The 21,060-nt window shown below is 37.1% G+C and overlaps 2 protein-coding genes and 1 long non-coding RNA gene across 3 annotated transcripts; 2 read left to right on the top strand and 1 right to left on the bottom strand.

Annotated features, from left to right (window-relative positions):
- Positions 1 to 983: 983 nt before the first annotated feature.
- Positions 984 to 12,509, bottom strand: LOC122657295. Its single transcript, XR_006332287.1, has 3 exons — positions 12,378 to 12,509; positions 8,037 to 8,044; positions 984 to 993 (listed from the first exon to the last, which is right to left on the bottom strand). It is a non-coding gene; the product is annotated as an uncharacterized LOC122657295 (long non-coding RNA).
- On the top strand, positions 4,375 to 8,103 carry LOC122657294 (mitochondrial phosphate carrier protein 1, mitochondrial-like). Its single transcript, XM_043851947.1, has 6 exons — positions 4,375 to 4,637; positions 6,300 to 6,649; positions 6,751 to 6,794; positions 7,297 to 7,511; positions 7,596 to 7,720; positions 7,986 to 8,103. Exons 1-6 carry the CDS (start codon positions 4,425 to 4,427, stop codon positions 8,032 to 8,034), a joined length of 996 nt encoding a protein of 331 aa, XP_043707882.1. The 5' UTR covers positions 4,375 to 4,424; the 3' UTR covers positions 8,035 to 8,103.
- On the top strand, positions 12,084 to 19,300 carry LOC122657292 (calcium-dependent protein kinase 26). Its single transcript, XM_043851941.1, has 8 exons — positions 12,084 to 12,261; positions 12,463 to 13,229; positions 13,846 to 13,989; positions 14,076 to 14,228; positions 14,368 to 14,483; positions 16,922 to 17,089; positions 18,193 to 18,417; positions 19,119 to 19,300. Exons 2-8 carry the CDS (start codon positions 12,494 to 12,496, stop codon positions 19,239 to 19,241), a joined length of 1,665 nt encoding a protein of 554 aa, XP_043707876.1. The 5' UTR covers positions 12,084 to 12,261; positions 12,463 to 12,493; the 3' UTR covers positions 19,242 to 19,300.
- The last annotated feature ends 1,760 nt before the right edge of the window (positions 19,301 to 21,060 follow it).

Here is a 21,060-nt window from a genome sequence, read left to right as displayed (position 1 = left end):
TCATGCTACCCTATGTCTGGGCGTAGGGACTGCACACGATCAAGTAACGTTCTTTCTCTAGCGGATCATGTCCTTGTACAAGTACCGTCCAAGCCCCCTTTGTCCCTATTTTAAATTAGGGAAGTAGTTTTCTGTCCGGGAGTGTGGCCTAGGCCAACACTCCCATGTTCCATCTCTCTCCACCTCAAAACAACGGGGTAGACGTGTCTTTTCATATGAAAAGGAGAGAGATAGACTCATAAAAGCACTAGCGTAGATCACATTATCGGACAGAGTTCTTTTTCCCTTTACATTAAAAAAACTTTTTTGATAATTTGTATTATCTTGTCATAATAGTCTTTTGGTTTTCACAAAACTTCTGTTATACCGTAAGATTTCTATATTTTCCTAGAGCAAAAGAAATGCCTATTGTTTTGAACCAAAAATAATCCTTTCAAGAGGAGTGATAGGGCAAAATAAATTGTTAAAAAAAATCTTGGGAATTGACAAAATGTATTTTATTTTAAAAAGATTCTACAATTATGCCAACTAGGGGTGCCAATCAGTTGGTTTCAGCCGGTTTCAGTTCAGGCTAAATTGGTTTTGGTGTGGTAAGGGTGAATTTGAAACCAAACCAATAAGGAAAGAGCTTTATTCAGTTTGGTTTGGTTTCAATTTATTTTGGGTTCAGTTTGCCATATATATGTATGCAAAATTATGGACAAAAATAAGGTTTTTAATAAGTTTTGGATTGGTTTCGGGTTATATCGGTTTGGTTTCGGAATAATTTTTTTCACCCGGTTTTGGTTTAAGGTGTACAATACTCCAAACCAAAGCTGATCCAATAAAGATCAGTTCAATTTGGTTTGGACTATATTAGTTTTATTCAGACTAGGTTTTGACACCCCTAATAGCCAATTCACTATTTTATTTTGCTATGAGACAGGGAAAGGGAAGAAAAAAACTAAAAAGGATCATATAAATAGTGTATTAATTTATGCAAGTTATATGATACTAAGGAATTATACAATATAAAGATTGACAATAAATACATAAGTTCATAAATTATGTTCTTGGTGTAGGTAAAAATCATAATGATAATCATCCATGAAATTAATTTGGCAAAAGCTTTCATGCATGGCCATGTGTGTGCACGATTTGCATTAAATGTAGTTTAAATGCCAATCTGGAATGACATAAAAGCCCTTGTACCCCTTGTTTGATGAAGTTGATGGGAGAATCTCCCGTGTATGAATACCTTCCCCTGTAAAAATTTATCGGTCTTTAACTGTTTAGGTACTTTTTTTTTTAACAAAAAATTGATCTTGAGCTTCCATATATAATCAAAATCAAGCTATTTTCATTTAATCCATCTTTCAATGTTTTCTATTAAGTCAAACTTACTATTGTGTTTGTTCTACAAATAACAATAATAAGTATATAATATCTTACAAGTAGGGTATATATACTTTAATAAATTTAATATTACAAATGCTAACATTTCTAATATTTTTTAATATATCTTAATATCATTTTTATAGTATTCGATTCCTTTGATAACTACGTACATGATTCTTACCGCAAAAAAATAAAAATAAAAATAAAAAATACATGATTTGAAACCCATATTGATTTGATTGGTTGTACCATTTTAGGACAAAAGCACTATTTTGATAGGGTTGCTATTTGGCCCAAGGATTAATAAGCTCCAATGTGACTTGAATTGTTTTATTTGATTATTTAGACAACCTTGGTCAATTTTTTCTTTGAATAGAAAAAAAAAAAGAGATAAAATTTTATAATTTAATATTTCAAAAGGTTAATTAAAAAAATTTTAATGACCCAGCCTTTTTATCCTTTATCGATAGGCAATTAGTCTGCAATTTTTTTAAAAGCTTGACTTATTAAAGTAATTATTTAAATAGTTTCAATTGGTAAATTAGAGGAAAACAAATGCATTATTTTGTCAACAAAACTTTTCTTTTATACCATGCAACCTCGTGGATGTGTTCATCCGCATGATAGAGAACTCCTCACTTATCATTGTGTTAGAAAAACAACAGAATAGCGATTTTTTGCAAAAAAAAACAAAGAGAAATAGAAATCAAGCACATAAGACAACGATTTTGCGTGGTTCACCCCCAAGAAGGAAGGCTACAGTCACGGTCGAGCGATAGTCCGAATCCACTATACTCTCTCACCCATCTTTCAAAGAGATAATCACAATATATAAGAAAATCTTAATCCACGAAAATACAAAACTACCCACGAAAACCCACCCGATCTGGTTCAAACCAACATAGGAAGAAATACATATCAAATTGAAGCTCTCGACGAGCTCTTCAGGGGTATGGTACTGACGTTTGCACTTTTTTGCGCTTCTAACATGTTTCAAAGGTGAAACAGCCCATCAAAGAAACACCACAGTACTTTCAGGATTAAAACTGAGATCAATAATTGTCAAACTTCACCTAAAACAAGTATGAGGACTCATAAGTTAGCCTAAATAATAAATCTAAAAGAAATGCACTAGCTTCCACTAATAGGCAGCTAATCAAGCCAAGCTATCAAAAGATTCCTTTCTAAAGAGGCCATCTAATGAAACATCTCAAATGTTGCAAAATTTCTCCCTAGATGAATTCATTCATTTAGTAAAAGCCTAAGTTTTTTTTTTTTTTATGGGAAAAAGAAAATAATATATCAATAATGATTCAAAATAGGTACAATTTGGTTAAAGTTAGGGTAGTTAGTCCTAATCATCATGGATAACCCAAAAAAATTATAGTTATCCCTAGTCATATGAACAAAATTACAATTCTATAAAAGCCTAAGTTAACTCATTGACTTATATATTTTTTATGGGAGAAGGTTTACAGAGCAAGCGGCATAGGGGAGTGCATCAATGAGGTGCGACAAAAAGATATCATACATAAGAGGACAATAAAATTTCAATATGAGAAGAGAGATAGACATAGAGGTGCTAGTGTACCTTGTCCCATTTCTTATTTAAAAGTTCTTGAATTCATGATGTAATAAAAAATGGGGGCAGGCCTGGCCAGGTTAGGACTTCATATGTCAAGCCCATGCACAAAGTTAACTTTACTGGGCCTCCACCTAGGCTCAGTTGCACTAGACCTAGGCCCTTTAAAACACAAGTTGGGTTTATTAAGCCTAGGAAGAGCAGGCCACTGGCCACTCGCCCTCTCCTTAATCAAAACACGTGGCAATTTATTAGTGACCTAAACCGTTCAAAAAACGTGGCCAGTGTAGTTTGTTAACGGTTAAACCTCAAAATTTAATGGGTTAAATACACATACCTCCTAAAATGTATCTAATATTCCTCATGTATCCCTAAGGTTCTGATCATTCCACATGTATCCTTTAGAAATTCCATGTTCTGTTTTTATCAAGCTTTAGACATTAAAAATATTATTTTTATTGATCAAACTACCTTTTTTTCTAACCACCCTTATAATTTGAAAAGGCATTTTTACTCAACCCTCATCTTCCCCAAATCATCTTCTCCTTTTACAATTATAGATATACTCAATACCACCAACCCCCTCCCCCACCCACTACCACCACCCACCATTGTCGTAGCCACCACCACCCACCATTCAATAAATCGAATCCTTATTTGGAGGCAAGAAAAAAAACAGATAGGGCTTCCCCAAATTTATAAATGATTCTTCTCTAAAAGCAAAGTCCTAGCCCTACACTCTTCTTCTTAACCGTTCTTAATTGATTGCAGTGATCGTCGATAAGTCTCTATCTAAGGGTATTTAGGTATATGGGTTTTAAGAGAGGGTCGATATTTCAGAAATGGAGGATGGATTTTGGGGAAATGATTTGGGGAAGATGAGGGCATTTTGATAATTATATCTTAATGAGAGTATAATTGTACATTATATTCTTCAATTTCAGATCCGTTAGCATTTAACCCCTGATATTAACAACATGGACTTAAATGGCTTTAAGTTGAAAAATAGGTCGCATGTGGAATTTTAAAAGGACGTGTGTGGAATTATCAGAACCTGAGGAGTACATAAGAAATATTGGGTACGGGGAGGGTATATGTATTTAACCCAAATTTAATTTGGGGGCACGGGTTTAGGGTTTTAGTTCTGGTTTGGAGTAACGAAGCTGATGCTCTCATGAATGAATGAAAGCGTCGTTTGCCAACCCTGTACCTATCTCACCCTGTTTTTTTGCCTTTCTTTAGTGCTGTAAACGTGGACGAATCTCCAGCGAGCGAAAGCTTCGGTCATGAATCGATCCTTGTTCAAACTTCGACAACACAAAAGCTTCTATTCTTTACTTTTTTCTCTCGTGATTCGTGAACAAACCCCGAGAACCCTGGAGGTTTGCTTTGGAGTTTTCGGAGATACTCTGTGTCACCTCCTCGCGGCAGAGTCTCTTGTCCTTTGGGTGGTTTGGGTTAGAAGATGAGGTTCTTTCCTTGGCTACAACCCTCGGAACAAGAAACAGGTAGCAGACTATTTACAAACAAGGAAGCCAAGAAGAACATGGTTGATGGAAGATTATGTGAGGAATTCTCACCAGCTTATTACGGGATTTGCACTATTGGGGGAATGTTCAGTTCTGGGATAACCCGTCTCGCTATCACTCCTCTCGATGTCTTGAAAGTGAATATGCAGGTGAGTGTGATCTCCGGAAACCAGCGACTGATGATGCTTCTTTTATAAAAATGGGTTTTAGTTGTGGGTTTATAATAGTTTTCCTCTTTTCTTTACTTGTTTGAAATAACTTGAAGATGGACAGATTCTGAATTCCCACAAACACTGATGTCCAACTAGTAAATTAATTGATAACAAGGAATCAGATAATCTTTACAACGTCAGAAGAACAATAGAGAAAAACATTGACCAAGTTAGGGTTTCGCCCATAGGGATATGATCCTTAAACCACTCCTTAGCGGTTTTAATTGAAGCTGCCAAAATCCCATACTTCTCTGACAATGTAGAAGATCCTCAAATGTCCTTGTTCAGTTCTGTCGCCAAGTCAATCTGGTTCTAGAATCGCCTTCCATCAGTAGCCTTCCAGAGAAGAGTAATTTAGACCTCAAAATGGAAGATAACAATAATAGTATCTCCCGTCACTTATTTTCGCTCCGAAAGACTTGATCCAATACAGGGATAGCTTTTGAACTGCTCTTTTCATGGGTTTCAGTGACTCCTGAACTTATATGCTTATATTTACCAGATTTTGATAAGCCAGTTTTTAAATTATCCTTAGGTTACTAATCATTATCTACAATTTTGGTTGGTTTGGGGTGAGATTAATGTTCTTAACAAAACAGAAACCGAACATAAAAGAAATGATTATGCTCTATCTGAAGGGTCTTCTTTTAAACTTTTTTTTTTTTTATATCCTTTATCAATTTTTAAATACTGTGTTCCATCGCTGCATACCGTGAAACCTGCAGTCGCAGGAATTCTATGCCATAATGACACTGACTTGGTAAATCCATAATCCATTTGATGGAGGAACCTCTGGATAAGCCTAGTGCGCTTCTATGGCAGCCCCCTACTGCACCATATATTGCATCTGTTGCCTACTAATGATGGGGGTTCTAATTTGCTCATATTCTTGTTTATTGGAAGGGTGAAAAATGATTGACTCTTTTTGCCATTGTTCAGAGGTTATTGTACTGAAACTTGCTACACTGAAAGAGGGTAAACGGCTGCCGTGGCCATGGCAAAAATAGTCCAATAATGGCTGCCATCTCAGGCTTCTCAGCTACCACATGTAAAAATTGTACATAAATAGGATACGAGTTTCTTATCTGTTTTGTCTAGCCTCTTTTATTCATTTTGTTAGTGTCATTTTTCCCCAGAAGGAGGGGGGACTTCTTACCAAGTTTTTCCTTGAGGCTTTGTTTTGTACAACTTTTCATTCTCAAGTTTGTTTCGTCAAAAACTGAAAGTAAGATATGTAAAATTTTGTAGTTAGGCTCACTATTTCATCGAAGACTTTAAAATAAAGTAACCAAGTAAAAAATTTCCCCTACTTAGTTTTAGTTCACGGAATTTAATGTTGAAACAAACAAAGTCCATAAGGAAAATCTTTATATATATTACATTTCTTCTGTACAGCTTTCTGTAGAGGAACTTGTTAGCATCATAAAAACTTTTCATTTTTATTTATGGTTGAATCAATATATAATCTATGTTATTTCCTTTTGGGATTGGTTGATCTCTTTAAATTATTGCTTCCATAGGACATCTTAATTTTCAACCTCTTAATTTCTCTAGTATAACAACTTTTGCAGTTCTGATGAAAACAAAAATAAAAATTAGGTGAATCCCATCAAGTATAACAGCATTTATTCTGGGTTCAATATTCTCTTGAGGGAAGAAGGCCCTTCTGCCCTTTGGAGAGGTTGGACTGGGATATTAATCGGATATGGTTTTCAAGGTGCCTGCAAATTTGGCCTATATGAATATTTCAAGAAGCTTTACTCTGATGTGTTGGTAGACCAGCACAGGAGCCTCGTCTACTTCATCAGCAGTGCATCTGCTCAGGCGTTTGCTGATGTGGCTCTCTGCCCTTTTGAAGCTGTCAAAGTCCGTGTTCAAACACAACCTAATTTTGCGAAGGGCTTGGGTGATGGATTTCCAAAGTTTTATGCAACTGAAGGCCTCTCTGGGTAAAGATCCAAAAATATGAGTCTTTACCTTTCTCCTCTTTTTCATTTCTGTTATATTTCTAAGTGTTTAAAGCGTAACTCTATTTTATCTTTGATTTCAGCTTTTACAAGGGGCTTGTACCACTTTGGGGTCGGAATCTTCCATGTAATTGCCCTTTCCCTGTTATGTGCAACTTTTCTTCTTCTGTTTGCCCTACTATGAAATACAAGAAATTGGATGCATTATCTCGCATCATATGTCAATAGGAAAATTCAGTTGTCATTTCACCTGTTCTATGCAATTTGTCTTCTTCTGTCAATTCTGAATCGACTTGGCCGATTCTGCTGATTCCTATCCAATTTCTAAAACCTTGACTACGACCTCTGATGGTCTCAATTGCATGGGCTATTTGTTCCTTATGCAAAAGAATTATAGCTTGTCTATCTATGCTGGTGTTGCCGGTTTATATTCACTATCCAGTCTGGTTCCGATACAAATCTGTTCTAGTTACTAGCTGTAAGTTTGACTGATTTCGGGTTCCATACATCTTGCCATGCTGTGACTATCTATATATCTGAGTGGCAGCTTTTTTTATTTATATTGTTCATTGATCTCACTTTCTCAACATGCTAACCCTGTCTAAAATTATGGTGTGAGTGTGTGACAGTCTCTATGATTATGTTTTCGACATTTGAGCATTCCGTGGACTTAGTATATCATAAGATCATTCACAGAAGAAAGGAGAACTGCTCAAGAGCTCAACAGCTTGGGGTGACATGTGTAGCTGGATATACAGCTGGAGCTGTTGGTACCTTGATTTCTAATCCTGCGGATAACATTGTTGCATCTCTTTATAACAAAAAGGCTGATAATGTGATGCAGGTAAGTGCTTGTTGGTCAGCTTGTTCTTGGTCTAACATCTTGAAGAACTGAAGGTTTATTTGGGTTAGCTTTCATAATCCTCAGGCTGTGAAGAATATTGGGTTTGTCAATTTGTTTACAAGAAGTCTACCTATCAGGATCGCAATTGTGGGACCTGTTATAACCTTGCAATGGTTACTCTATGACACCATTAAAGTATTAACTGGACTGTAAGTTCATCTCTCTGTTCTTGTTTTAGTGAAATATCTCGTAGCTTCATTCAAATGTATTTATGTCTAGCTACTGTTTAACATTTTTTTACTGCTTTCTTTTCGGTCTGTCGTGAGAATGTAACCATGCTAGGCTATTGCTTGAGAGTTGACAACTTAGTTATTGACAATGAGTTCTTTAGTTATTTGTCCAAAAGAGAGGACCTTTATCTCAAAATTCCTCCGAAATGTAGTGACATATGGATTTTTCTTATATTTCTTTCAGGCCGACAAGCGGTGGTGGTCTTAACAGCCCTAGGGAAGAAGTGCATTGAACAGCTTAACCTATAAATGTGCAACCATTGTTACTTCAGGTTAGTTGTCATTGATATGAAATCGCTAGCTGGTGGGGTTTCAATTGGTCATCAAATCATTGATGGTTGATACTACTACAGCAGTGGCACTTTTTCTTGATGCAAATCATTGCGGTAACGTATGTAACTATCTTCCGTGCTTGAGCAATGTCCATTTCTTCCTTGTAGCTCAGAGAAATATGGTGAATCAATATGCTTAACAAAAACTCTGACTTTGGTCAACTGATGTTTACTGTATATATGAAAATATCGTTGTCCGTAGCTATTTTTATTAAGTTACAAGCTGAGATGCCAACAGTTGTGTTCTTTTGTCATGGTAAAGTTGCTGTCATGTTTGTGGTAGATCTGCTGTAATTTTGCCCATTCCATTTATCCCAAACTTCTGCTATCCTTTCTACTCGCAATAATATTTTAACAAACGATATGGAAATGATTCCTTCCAATCTTCCATGTTTCTTCACTTGTCCAAGGCGCTTGTGGCAGTACATGTTTACTCCTTTACTCATGTAATTCACTTGGAAAGCCACCTTATAAATTGGCCATAACCAGAATGTCAGTGGATGGGGCTAAGTGGCTAACCATGGATCTTGCAATGACTGCATCCATTTTGCCATATGACATTGTCTGATGGGGCTTAAATTTAGTGAACAATGATGTCTCATCATCCAACAGGATAGGATTACTCAAAGACGAATTTCAGACCTATCTGAGTAATGCACATGACCTACTCTATAGAAAGGGAGTGGGAAGGTAAGGGCCAGGAGGTTCGAACTTGATACATCCTAGTGAGCATGGGGAGACTGCTGCATGCTCCACCAATTTGTTACATTTTTTACTTAAAACTAATACGGGCAAGGTTTCCCCATGATGGCAGTGTGGGAGGAAATCTACATGTGTACGCCAGTGGTTAAAAATATTAGGGCTGCAACAGGGTCGGGTTGGGCCGGGTTTTTTAAAACCCTAGCCCAACCCTGAGTCCCCTTAGCTGGGCTCAGGCCCGCCCTGATCCTGACTCAGGGTCTAAATACCTTGACCCTAACCCTGACCCTGATGGGCCAAGCCCAGCCCAACCCTGTCCTTATTGGCCCTGTAATAATTAAATTAAAATTGACTATGTAAGATGTGAGAGAGGAGGTTTGAACCCAAAACCTTTTGATGGTAATTGGTTTTAACACAACACAAACTACCAAGTGTGCGAAGCACTTGCTTATATGAATAATAGCTTTTATTTTTTAATAGATAAAGAAATTTCTTCAGGGCCAAAAGCAAGGTCAAAATCAAGGTCGGGTAGACCCGAGATCTCAACCCTAATCCGACCCGACCTTGACTCAGGGCCAGGAATAATGATAGGATGCATTGATGGTCCAAAAAAAATTACCCATATTAGAAAGCCATTTTCATCATACCATTAATGGTTCACAATTTTTTTTATCATATATCATTAATGATTAATGATAGAATAGATTCAGATGAATGGAAAGTTCATGCATTATTGGAATATATGGTTTAGGTTTATAAAATCAAATGTCCAGAATCATTGAATCAAACTTTGAAGTAACTTTTTCTTCACCCAGGGTGAAGGGTTCACTCTTGAATAAAGTCATCATTTCGCCCTATATGTTACAGATCTGAAATGTCTTTCATTGTTTCAAGGGACCCATCCAAGTACAATGCTGACCATGAAATGTCTTTCATCATGGTTTAGTGATAAGGTTATGTTGATTGACAAGAAATGGATAAAAAAATTTAAAAAAAAAAAAATTAAAAAAGAGAGATAAATACATAAATCAATCATTGTATCATCTTAAAAGAGAAAAAAATTTATAAGAGAATATTACTTACATGTAGCCATGTAAAAGAGCATTGTTTGGTACATTAGCATGAAAATAAAGAATCAAACCAATGGGTTCTTCGCCTCCAATTTAATATAAGTTAGGAGCATGGTTCAAGGAATTGGTATCATATCTATTGTATTAGTTGTGAGCAATATGATATCGATCCAGGGGTAATGATTAAGCTAAAAATATAAATAAAATTGATTTTTATAGAAATTTGGGGGGTAAAAGTCTGATCCAAATCGATATGGATCAATATCGGCCTGGACTGATACCGATCCTGATACCAGATAACTAAAACCCCGGTCTTGACTTGGGAGAAGAGTGAGGAGTCAACTATGGTCAACGGGTCCAAATTATCCAACTGGCGGCCGGTCCAACTGGGCGGGGTGAATTGTGAGACAGAGCATTAAATGGTGAAAAGTGGGTCCCAACATTGTTGGAGGAAATCCTGAAAAAGCCAAGCCGTTGGTTTTTTGTCTCTTGACCACTCACCACCTACTCCTACGTAATTACCTCAAATCTGGGGATCGGAAATCACATAGGCTGATTGATACACTACAGCTCATTTCTCTCTTTTTAGACTTTTTGGATTCTTTACTTTCATCGGTTCTTGAATTGATCCTATTCGCCTTCTCTCGTCTGTTGAGTTGGCACCGATCGCGTTAAAAAGAAGAGATGGAATTCCAACCGACAATTTTAAGCCCTTACCGACATCTTAACGGGCACAAGTTTACTGCTACTTTCTCGTGCTTCATTACCAATTTCTTCGATTCGGCTCTTCTCCAGGGAGTCCATCGCCTAGTGAGGTATTCAATGGTTGGGCTGATCTAACGGTGTTAGTCCTGTCAGCCTAATCGTTTAGGTGCTCATTGAGTATTCTCTAGGCGATTGGGGGTTGCTGCAGAGGAGCCCGATGCCAATTCCTTTGGCTCCATTTAGTTGTAAGAAAATTATAAGGGAAAAAGAATTCTATCTAGGGGTGCTACCTAGTATTCGCAAGTGACGTATAGAACTCCAATCGCACCTCTCCACTTCATCCATCATATTTTAATTCATTGGGCAGCATCGTCTTCTATGTCACCCTCTTTATCTAAGATTGATCTCAAATATCTAAAGTGATCAAGATCTCTCTCTCATCAATATTCACCATTTCATTATCCATCTTAGAGTTGCTAAAATTACAAATCATATATTCGGTCTTAGTTCTACTTATCTTCAGACATTTTGATTCCAAGGTTGACATCTACCAAAACAATATCATCTGTAAAGATCATATACCATGGAATCTCATTTTGTATATTTTTGGTTAAGTTGTCCACAATAAGTGCAAACAACTAAGGGTTTAATGTTGATATTTGATGTAACCCAATTGAGATTAGGAATTCACTTTCTTGTCCCCCGCTCTTCTAACACTAGTCACTATATCAACATACATATTTTTAATTATGTCTATGTATTTACATAACATCCTTCTCTTTTCAAGGATATTCCAGAGCTTTGATCGCACCTCTTGCACCCTTTCACATGAGTAGGTAAAAAGACCATCCCACCCTTGGTGGTTAATGCCTTGCACTTTGCAATTGGCATTAACACTTTGCAATTGGCATTAACAGATCAGAGTTATTAATAAACTTCTAATAATTATTACTTACCTTATTTAATTAATTAGACCACTTTCAAATTTAGCGGAAATTCTGCGGAGATGTTTGTTGGTCTGACCGGATAAAGTCTCAAAACATTTCTCTAATCTCTCTCTCAGAAATCCAAATTTAGTTCGTTCTTGCGCAAGAATTGATTGACTTAAACTTCAATCCAAAGAAAATTCTAAATTTAAGCAAAACACCCGATCTCCATCTTAAATTCTTAACCCTTAAAGGTAAACAGTCAAACCCATTAATCTCAACCCACCGAAATCTTCTCTCCCCCTCTCAAACTTATGATTCTGAGAGAGAGATAACTGCAACCGCCGGTCCAGAACTGTAACTTTCGATCCATACTGTCTTTTTCAATTCTGTAGATAGATAATACCCAGAAGAATTAAATAAAACTTTTCCCTGGAACCGCGTTTTTACAGGGACGAGACAGCGAAAGAAAGCGCGCGCAAACGCAAGCTGGTCAAGCATTCTTACTGGTCAAAACAGAAAACAGAAGAAGAAGAAGAAGAAGAAAAGCGAGTGAAAGCGAGGAAAAGAAAAAAAACTGAAAATATAATGAAAGAAAAACTAAAATAATTCAGTTCTGGTAAACCTTTTTTGTCTTCAAATGTGATAACGAAGCAGCCATGAAAGATCCTTTCCAGCAATCGCCGCCTTTAAATCCAAGATTCGTCTCCATTTTCCCATTTCAACTGGTAAGAGATCCTTTTCACACGTCTACTTTCCTTTTCTCTCTTTTTCTGACGCTCGTTCACCTTCATCTAACAATCCTTGCTTAGTCTTCTTTAATTATATAAAAAAAAAAAAAGACAGACAATCCTGAAAGTATTTAGGGTTTTCTTTTGATCTTCCACTTGTCAATTTTGGTTAATGAGTTTTTCTTGTACGAGGGAAAGTCTTTGAAGCTCGAGCTCTTGTCATTGTTTCATGGGCAACACATGCCGAGGATCTTTTGGGAGCAAATACTTACAGGGCTTCAGCCAGCCCGGTGATCCAACGATCTCTACGCGGAACACTTTCGAGTCTTCGATTTCTGATCATTCGAACACGCAGCAGCTGATCACTGACGAATTCGCCAAAGAAAATCAAAAGAAGGATCATCATAGCCCTACCGAAAAGGACCACAGCATGAGGCGAGGGATCGATAACCAGGCTTATTACGTATTGGGTCACAAGACTGCTAACATCCGTGACATGTACACGTTGGGTCGTAAGTTGGGTCAAGGACAATTCGGTACTACTTACTTGTGCATAGAGATTGCCACTGGTATCGAATACGCTTGTAAGTCTATCACAAAGAGGAAGCTGATCTCTAAGGAAGATGTGGAGGATGTCAGGAGGGAAATTCAGATAATGCATCACCTTGCCGGTCACAAGAACATCGTTACCATCAAAGGAGCTTATGAAGATTCACTCTATGTTCATATCGTGATGGAGCTCTGTTCCGGGGGTGAATTGTTCGATCGTATCATTCAGAGGGGACATTACAGTGAGAGGAAGGCAGCTGAGTTGACGAATATCATTGTGGGTGTTGTCGAGGCGTGTCATTCCCTTGGGGTTATGCACAGGGATTTAAAACCAGAGAACTTCTTGCTGGTCAACAAGGACGATGATTTCTCCCTCAAAGCCATTGATTTTGGGCTCTCTGTCTTCTTTAAACCAGGTAAATCTATTTTTTTTTCCTGTGAAAATGCTAATTATGATAGGTAATTTTCTGCAGGAAATTTTTAACTTCCAATTGGAAGAAAGTCGATGCTGTCTGTATAGCTTCATACCATAATAAGTTTCCTGAAAAATTCCCTCAGCAATGATGGCCTTTTTAAAATTAAGTTACTAATCATTTAAAAATTTTCCTCCCCCCACTCCCCCCAATGACCCTGTGTTTTTTTTTTTATTCTTACCCAATGACCCTGTGTTGCTTCTAGCATGTCATATTTTTCTTTGTGTGGATCTCAGACTCTATAATATATGACCAACAGATATTCAATTTATAATCCAGTTAACATTATGTTGAATTGCCCTGTGGACTCCTATCGATTAGGTGGGTGGTTTGATGTGCACAAGCCTTCAACTTTTGAAAAGGCACTGAAGATATTATAGAAGATGATGAACCTGATTCTTCTGCTAAACTTGATATTAAAACTTTATAAGAAAAAGAGATCTGATTCTTTTCATGAGTAAAATAAATCTCAACTTTCTGTTCTAATAAAATTGATTCTGAAGGAAGTTTCATGTTTTAAATTGGGACACTTTTCTTACTATATGGCATGATACTATAGGTCAAGTCTTTGCTGACGTGGTCGGAAGCCCATATTATGTTGCTCCTGAGGTACTTTGCAAGCATTATGGGCCAGAAGCAGATGTATGGACGGCAGGGGTGATACTCTATATACTGCTGAGTGGTGTGCCACCTTTTTGGGCCGGTATACCTAATCTGATATATTGATGCTACACATGCTATTGATTCATTCTGCATCTTTTACAGAAACTTTACTTGTTTGGATTTCAGAAACACAGCAGGGAATTTTTGATGCAGTGTTGAAGGGAGTCATTGACTTTGACTCAGACCCATGGCCGCTAATCTCTGACAGTGCTAAGGATCTCATCCAAAAGATGCTCTGTTCTCAGCCCTCTGATCGCTTGACTGCTCATGAAGTACTATGTAAGACAGCATCTTTTGTTAGTCTATTGGAAGACTTTCTTGTGTTTCCTACTACGTTGGAGCCAGGGTCTCTTTCTTTTTGCTCAAGTTGGGAACAGTCATTTTGATATATTTTTTTTCTGTTTCATTCTAAATTTAGGTCATCCTTGGATATGCGAAAATGGAGTTGCTCCTGACAGAGCATTGGATCCAGCTGTACTTTCTCGCCTCAAACAGTTTTCTGCGATGAATAAATTAAAGAAGATGGCTTTACGGGTGAGTAATATAGCATTATATCATTTAAAAGACAACACATAAATACTGTGGATCAACCATGCTGGAGATCCTAGTTGAGACAACCATCCTTTGATACTTTGTTCTTACACATTTCCTAATTGTCGTGTTGGTATGCTCTGCAAAACTTGATTTGATGGTTCTGAAGAACTGCTATGAAAATTGAATATCAGGATCATGATTGGGAAACAAGGACACACTTGATGTGTTCCAGGGTACGGAAGATAGAGTTATTAGAACACAAAACCACAAGAACAGAATCACAATGATCCCGATAAAACACAATCTGGCAGAATACGAAAAATTAAATAAAACAGAATTTAACAGTTGGGTGGTGTTGAAACTAGGGTTGATTAGACCTCTAAATATTTTTCTCAGTCCCTCCAAAAATCAAACTGATCCACTGGTTGGATCTGCTGGAACAGTGGGTAGCAGAATTAGAAACTAAAGGAAGACTGAATTTAGACACTGCAAAGGAACAGGAATATCTCACAAAAACCAGAGGTCAGATTGGCCTCCAGTTCTGGTAGAAGGAAAAACCAATGGAGGAGAACAACTGGTCAAAATTTGGGCCACAACCGATGAATGGATTGACTGTAATAGTATGTGACAGAAATAGAAACTTAGCCTTCACAGGAAATAGAAACTAAATTAAAACTGGTTCAACTCCCAATTGGCTTGTCCGATGAATATCAAATTTTAAACACTAGGAGTAATAACACTGAGGAACGACATACTAGAAAATGGTGTCCATCCAAAGGCTGGAATTGCAGCCAGAATTAATAAGTAAATAAAACAGTGGTTGATATCTTGCTTATCAGTGGAAAAAAAATGAACATATGAGGGCCAGAACACAAGGAAGCAATGGAGCATAAGATCAGGCACACACATTAATGTGTGGCCTGCTAATCAAAGGGGAAAAAAAACCCTGTCAAGCAGAACCGAGAGTGATAACCATTGAACAAACCTACAGTAAAAGGTTAGGACAGAACAGCAGGATATTAAACCAAGGAAAACCAAAAGCAAAAAAAATCAAAGAAACAGTCGATATTACCTTGCTGGAAGTTGGTTAACAGAATATGCAATGAAAGAGAAAAAAAGAAGAAAAGAAAGTAGAAGAAGAGAGATAAGATTTGGCTTCACATCAGGAGTCCAGGACCAGGTTATGCTTCACCCGCCTTGGCTGCAACTAATTCACCATAGGAGCAAGAGTTTCTTGAGAAGACACTGTTTTTGCTTTGTCAAAATCGTGGGCTAACTCCTCCCACCTCTCTTTTATATATAGCATTCTAAAAACTATTATAAGAAATAGAAAGTAATAGAAGGAAAGACAATAAAGGAGAATCTGTTCTTGGCCTTTAAGCCACTAAGATGAATCCTAGGTGGGCCTGTAATGGGCTTAAGTGAAACATATTTTAACCCATAATGGGTCCAAAACAGACTTAGAACAAGTGACATAATACCTAGCATGGCCTGTTAAAATAGCCTAACTAATGGGCTGTTTTAAGCAGCTAAAGGAGGGCCTGTCCGATGGCCCTTGTGCCTCCTTGAGTAAACCTTCAGCTCTGTACCAATACTATCCTCCTGAGCACCCCAACAAGGCTTAAAATATTCCCTGCCCCTGACATAATGAAGAGTGCTATCGCTTGATCTAAATTACCATCAGTGGTGTTGCTTGTCCTATTGATGGTACCATTAAGAAAGAAAAGATTCTATCTTCAATATTATAATCGAGATTATCATTTCAAGTCCTATTCAAATGATGGCTTCCTCCCCCCAACCCCCCCTTGTGTTTTTTGAAGGAGCTTGGATAGGGGCTGGGGAGGGAAGGGGGAGTATGACAGGAGTAGCAAAAAAGAGAGAATTGTGTTTCAATGTTCTTGTAACAATATCAGAAACTAAAAACCAGTAACAGCAAGAGAAAGCAGAGTCAGTATATTTGGCAGTTCCCCCCCCCCCCCCCCGGTCGCATATATATAATAAACCAATTACAAATAGACAAGGACTAGAAGTCCTTGCTGTAGAAGAAGTCTGATAATAGAAGTCTAGCCTAAGTAGGAAAGAATAAAACAAACCAAAAGAAAAGATAACAACTAACCACAATACACTCCCCCTATCGTGGTACACATACATAATGTACCCCCACAGTACATTTGGTACAAACTTGAACAGTTCTCATGAATTGAAGCTGTGATACATCCATATTTATTAATTTATGGTTGTTGTATGAGAGAGTGAAGCTTTGAGAGATTCTATTACACTCTTGGTGTTTGCTGTTTAATTTTGAAGCTCTATTGACACTTCTAAGTGAATTTCCTAACTGTTCCTTTTTGTGGACAAATATCTGTAGCTTTCTTTCAAGGACAAAAAGTCTTACTGTTGGATTTCTGAACTCCAGTATTTGTATTTTGTGTTATCAGGTCATAGCAGAAAGCTTATCTGAGGAGGAAATTGCCGGTTTAAAAGAGATGTTTAAGGCAATGGATACTGACAATAGTGGTGCAATCACATTTGATGAATTAAAGGCTGGTTTGAGAAGATATGGCTCCAACCTTAAGGAGTCAGAGATCCGTCAACTTATGGATGCAGTAAGATTATTTGGTTTCCTAAGGAAAAAGAAAAAAAATTTTTTAACAAGGTTGTTGATGATTCAGTATTATTGAGAAATACTTTTTTCTGTTTTATTTTTCCTTTTTTTGGGTGATATTACTGTCTCTCCATGAACTGACAGATAGGCTTGCAAAAAGTAGATAGTTTTCTTATTCACAGGAAATAGAAGTTGACAGTCTTTAAAAACCATGAAAGTAACACACATGAATCCTGTTGCTTCAGAATAATTTTTTTTTTTTTTGGGGGGGGGGGGGGACCATATTTAGTTGAAGATTTTGGAAATTACATCTCGTATGCTCATGTACTTTGGGGGCAATTGTTTGTGCTTCTACCACTCCTGACTATCCTGGATTTAATTTTTCTATTCCTGACGATTTTGTTGGTTATTTGAAATATTTTACCAAAGCAGTCTAAGCTGGATTAATTCCATGAGGGAAATTTTATATTGGATGAGGAAAGTGAAGAATTTACTGTATGATATGATGATAGTATGAGGAGGCTATTCAAAATAATTTGATCACTTGGGTATTTAGGAGTTGTCCTGCTTATCCTGGACAATTGCATGCACCATTGATGAGGTTAAGGCAAACTAGAAAACGTTGTTTTCTTGGACATAATGTTTCCAGGTGGAAAATTCTGTTGCTGAAATGCTTTTTAAATGAGTTCTGATTGAGTCTTTAAACAGCTCCTGCTTCTGCAGTAATCCTTTTGATCTGCTGCTTCTTCTCTATAAACCTTGTGGCTTTAATGTCTGCTAGTGTGGCTTCAAATTGTGTCATGCTGCTTCTGCAGCAATTAATTGCTCTTTTTAGACCGTAAATATCTTTAGTTATTCTTTTGAGCTGCTGTTTATCTTCTAATTACTTTTAATTGCTTTTTGATGATTCATTATTTGAATAGAAAATTAAATTATAAGATGTTTGCGAAGGGTAGTGGGCATTTGGATCAGAAAAAATAATTGTAGGCCTAGAGAGAGAGAGAGAGAGAGAGAGTAAATTTTCTGGGTTCAGAAGTTTGTAGTTCTTGGGATGTGATTGCATGAATTGGATTCTGTTTAGCTAACTGAGTTTGATCATGTCAGGCCGATGTGGATAACAGTGGGACCATTGACTATGGGGAATTTATCGCTGCAACTGTACATCTTAACAAACTGGAGCGTGAAGAACATCTCATTGCGGCATTTTCATACTTTGACAAGGATGGAAGTGGTTATATTACAGTTGATGAACTCCAGCAGGCTTGCTCAGAACATGGCATGACTGATGTTCCTCTTGAAGATATCATCAAAGAAGTTGATCAAGACAATGTAAGTGATGAGACCTCTGAATGCTTATAATGCCCCTTTTCAGGAAATCGGTTTACTCTTTTTCCCTTTCGGATTATATTTCCACTGGATGATGTATAGAAGTATTTCAATCATCAAAACTGATAAAAAAAAGTGGTTAATTTGTTGCTATTGTTTAGGTCACGATTATAGATTATTGCAGTTTTACCATATCAGATTATCAATTACCTACATAGTTTCACCAAATTTGACCTTTCAAGAACCTTGTAATCAGTTCTTAATTACATATTACCAATTCATCGGGCTGGAAGACACTGCACTTTCTTTTCTAGCCTGCTTGGCCATAGAAAAAGAGATTATTTTCTTTCTTTCTTTATGGATCTTCAAAAGAGGGACAGGAGGAGGTGAAAATCTGAAGTAAAAATACTCTAGTAGGCATCCAATCTCTCACACACACAGGATCATCAGACCCTTTTTGAATGATGTGAGTTCTGAATTTTATTTGTAAGCACACCATGTGTGTTGCATAGCTATGTTGGGAGGTTGTAGGTGCTGATGTCGAGTGAAAGCATATGTTAATCCTGATTAAAACTTAAAACATGCACTTGTTATTTGACATTATCTTCTCTATTCCTCTTGTATTATTGTTATTGTTATGATTATTATTTTTGAGCTTGGGTTAACCTCTGATATATTGTTGGTTATTTATATATATGTTTCAGGATGGTAGGATAGACTATGGTGAGTTTGTTGCTATGATGCAAAAAGGTAATCCTTTTGTTGGAAGAAGAACCATGCGGAACAGTCTGAATATGAGCATGAGAGATGCACCAGGAGCTCATTGAATTCTGATCACGCGCATCATGAACAGGTATCCTTCAAATTCCTGTACCTTGTAATGTCCCTTTCTCCTCATCGTTCTCTTTTACGGATATTTTTAACAGTTGTTCTCAACGTTGAAGGATAAAAGTTGGGAATATACGCAAACCTGAAACACAATATAGTGAAGTACCTTTTAGCTTACATTATTTATACCATTAACCATAGTTGTCAAGGCGTCCTGGTGCCCTTTGCTGGAAGGTCGCCTTGGTGCCTTATTGGTGTTACCTTGATTTTTCCCCTCCTCCAACGCTTAGGATCGTCTAGATGCTGTGACAACTATGCTATGAATAGAAGAAAGAGACACAAATTGTGTACCTAGCTTTTTGCATAAGAAAAAATAAATAATTTTATTATGGAAAATACGTTCTGTTAAAGAGAAGGTGTAAAGTAACCGATGAATACAACAGAAGGGAGGTCTACTTATAGCATTCTTGGCTGCTTCATCATGAAAGAAGCGTGAGCCATTATTAAAACATTATGCAGTTGATGATTCCCACAAAAAATTTGATCGCCGGGTCATGCTAATTCCATACGAATCAGTTCTGAGCAGCACCTGCCATTACTTCATCAAGACCATGAATACGGCAATACCGTCGCCTACTTGAAGTACGGTGCCAGTTTAAATATTTTAGTTTGTAAGGTTAATAACTAAGTAGTAACTTTTCATTAGTGACTTGGTCATCTAATTTGAGATCATCTAGAATAATTAAATAGGTCTTCATATCTGTAATATACCTCCATCAATTGAAGATGTTTTGAGTAATGAATACAAGTTTTTTTATGAGTTTTGGAGTTGTTGAGTTTAGAATACGGGATTGGTACCCATACTCCTTTCTTCTTCTTCTCCATTTATTACAAGGTTGGTTTCTGCAATTTTCTTCTCTCTTCATATCAATTTCTAATTCTGATTATGTTCTTCGTATTAAAAATCCTATGTTTTTCTGGATTCTTAAATTCCTACTCCTAAAAAAGGGCATACCCAGTGCACGAGGCTCCTGCCACTGTGGGGTCTGGGGAGAATAATAAGGTATGCAGCCTTACTCCTGCTTCCGCAGAGAGGCTGTTTCCAGACCCGAACCCGTGACCACTTGGTCACAATTGAGCAACCTTCACCGTTGCACCAAGGCCCGCCCTCTATAAATCTGATTTTTTTCGGCCTCCGTACTTAGTAATTGATTACTGATCTGAACATTCTTACGGTTTCAAAATTCAAACTTGAATTGTATTCTCTGGTTTTTACTTCAAGTCTGATTTTAGTTTAAGCAATTTTAAAGTTTTAATTTCTAAGTTTGATCTCAGATTTTTTGTCTATCACTCGGCTTGTTATTTGGTACTGAAATCAATCTCTAATCTGGTTTGTCTGAACTTTTTATCGATTCTTAGATTTGGGAATTCCTTCTTCATGTAGGAATCTTCAGCTCCTAAGAATCTGACCATTGGATCAAGCCTTATTTCTGATATAATATTGTCCCATCCCATTAAAGCCTTTGACCAGAATTTTGCCTGAACCTGATCCCTTGATTCTTGGTTATTAAAATTCTTTGGAAATCTGGTTTTATTTCTTATGTGTGATCCTGTCGCAAGCTTATCTCCTATTGGATCTCACTGGTTCGAGATTAGCACTGCATTACCTGAAACTCTTCATCATGGAGATTGATCTAGACGCCTATGTCTTACTCTTTCTAATGATAGGTGATCTCCATAAAAGGTGAAGCTATCTTTGAATTACTTGAAGAATCACTAGAAGTGGATGGTCTTCAAGAGCAAATCACGACTGTGATT

Source organism: Telopea speciosissima, chromosome 4 (genome assembly GCF_018873765.1).
Source record: "Telopea speciosissima isolate NSW1024214 ecotype Mountain lineage chromosome 4, Tspe_v1, whole genome shotgun sequence".
Classification (NCBI taxonomy): domain Eukaryota; kingdom Viridiplantae; phylum Streptophyta; class Magnoliopsida; order Proteales; family Proteaceae; genus Telopea; species Telopea speciosissima.
This window is presented reverse-complemented; position numbering and strand designations above follow the sequence as displayed.

Bases quoted from the DNA above. Each gene is read 5' to 3' on its own strand.
- LOC122657294 (XM_043851947.1), top strand. From the start codon at position 4,425: ATGAGGTTCTTTCCTTGGCTACAACCCTCGGAACAAGAAACAGGTAGC. The intron at 6,795-7,296 runs GTAATTGCCCTT...AGTGTGTGACAG, and splicing joins TTGGGGTCGGAATCTTCCAT to TCTCTATGATTATGTTTTCG. The intron at 7,512-7,595 runs GTAAGTGCTTGT...CATAATCCTCAG, and splicing joins AGGCTGATAATGTGATGCAG to GCTGTGAAGAATATTGGGTT.
- LOC122657292 (XM_043851941.1), top strand. From the start codon at position 12,494: ATGGGCAACACATGCCGAGGATCTTTTGGGAGCAAATACTTACAGGGC. The intron at 13,230-13,845 runs GTAAATCTATTT...ATGATACTATAG, and splicing joins CTCTGTCTTCTTTAAACCAG to GTCAAGTCTTTGCTGACGTG. The intron at 14,484-16,921 runs GTGAGTAATATA...TTGTGTTATCAG, and splicing joins TAAAGAAGATGGCTTTACGG to GTCATAGCAGAAAGCTTATC.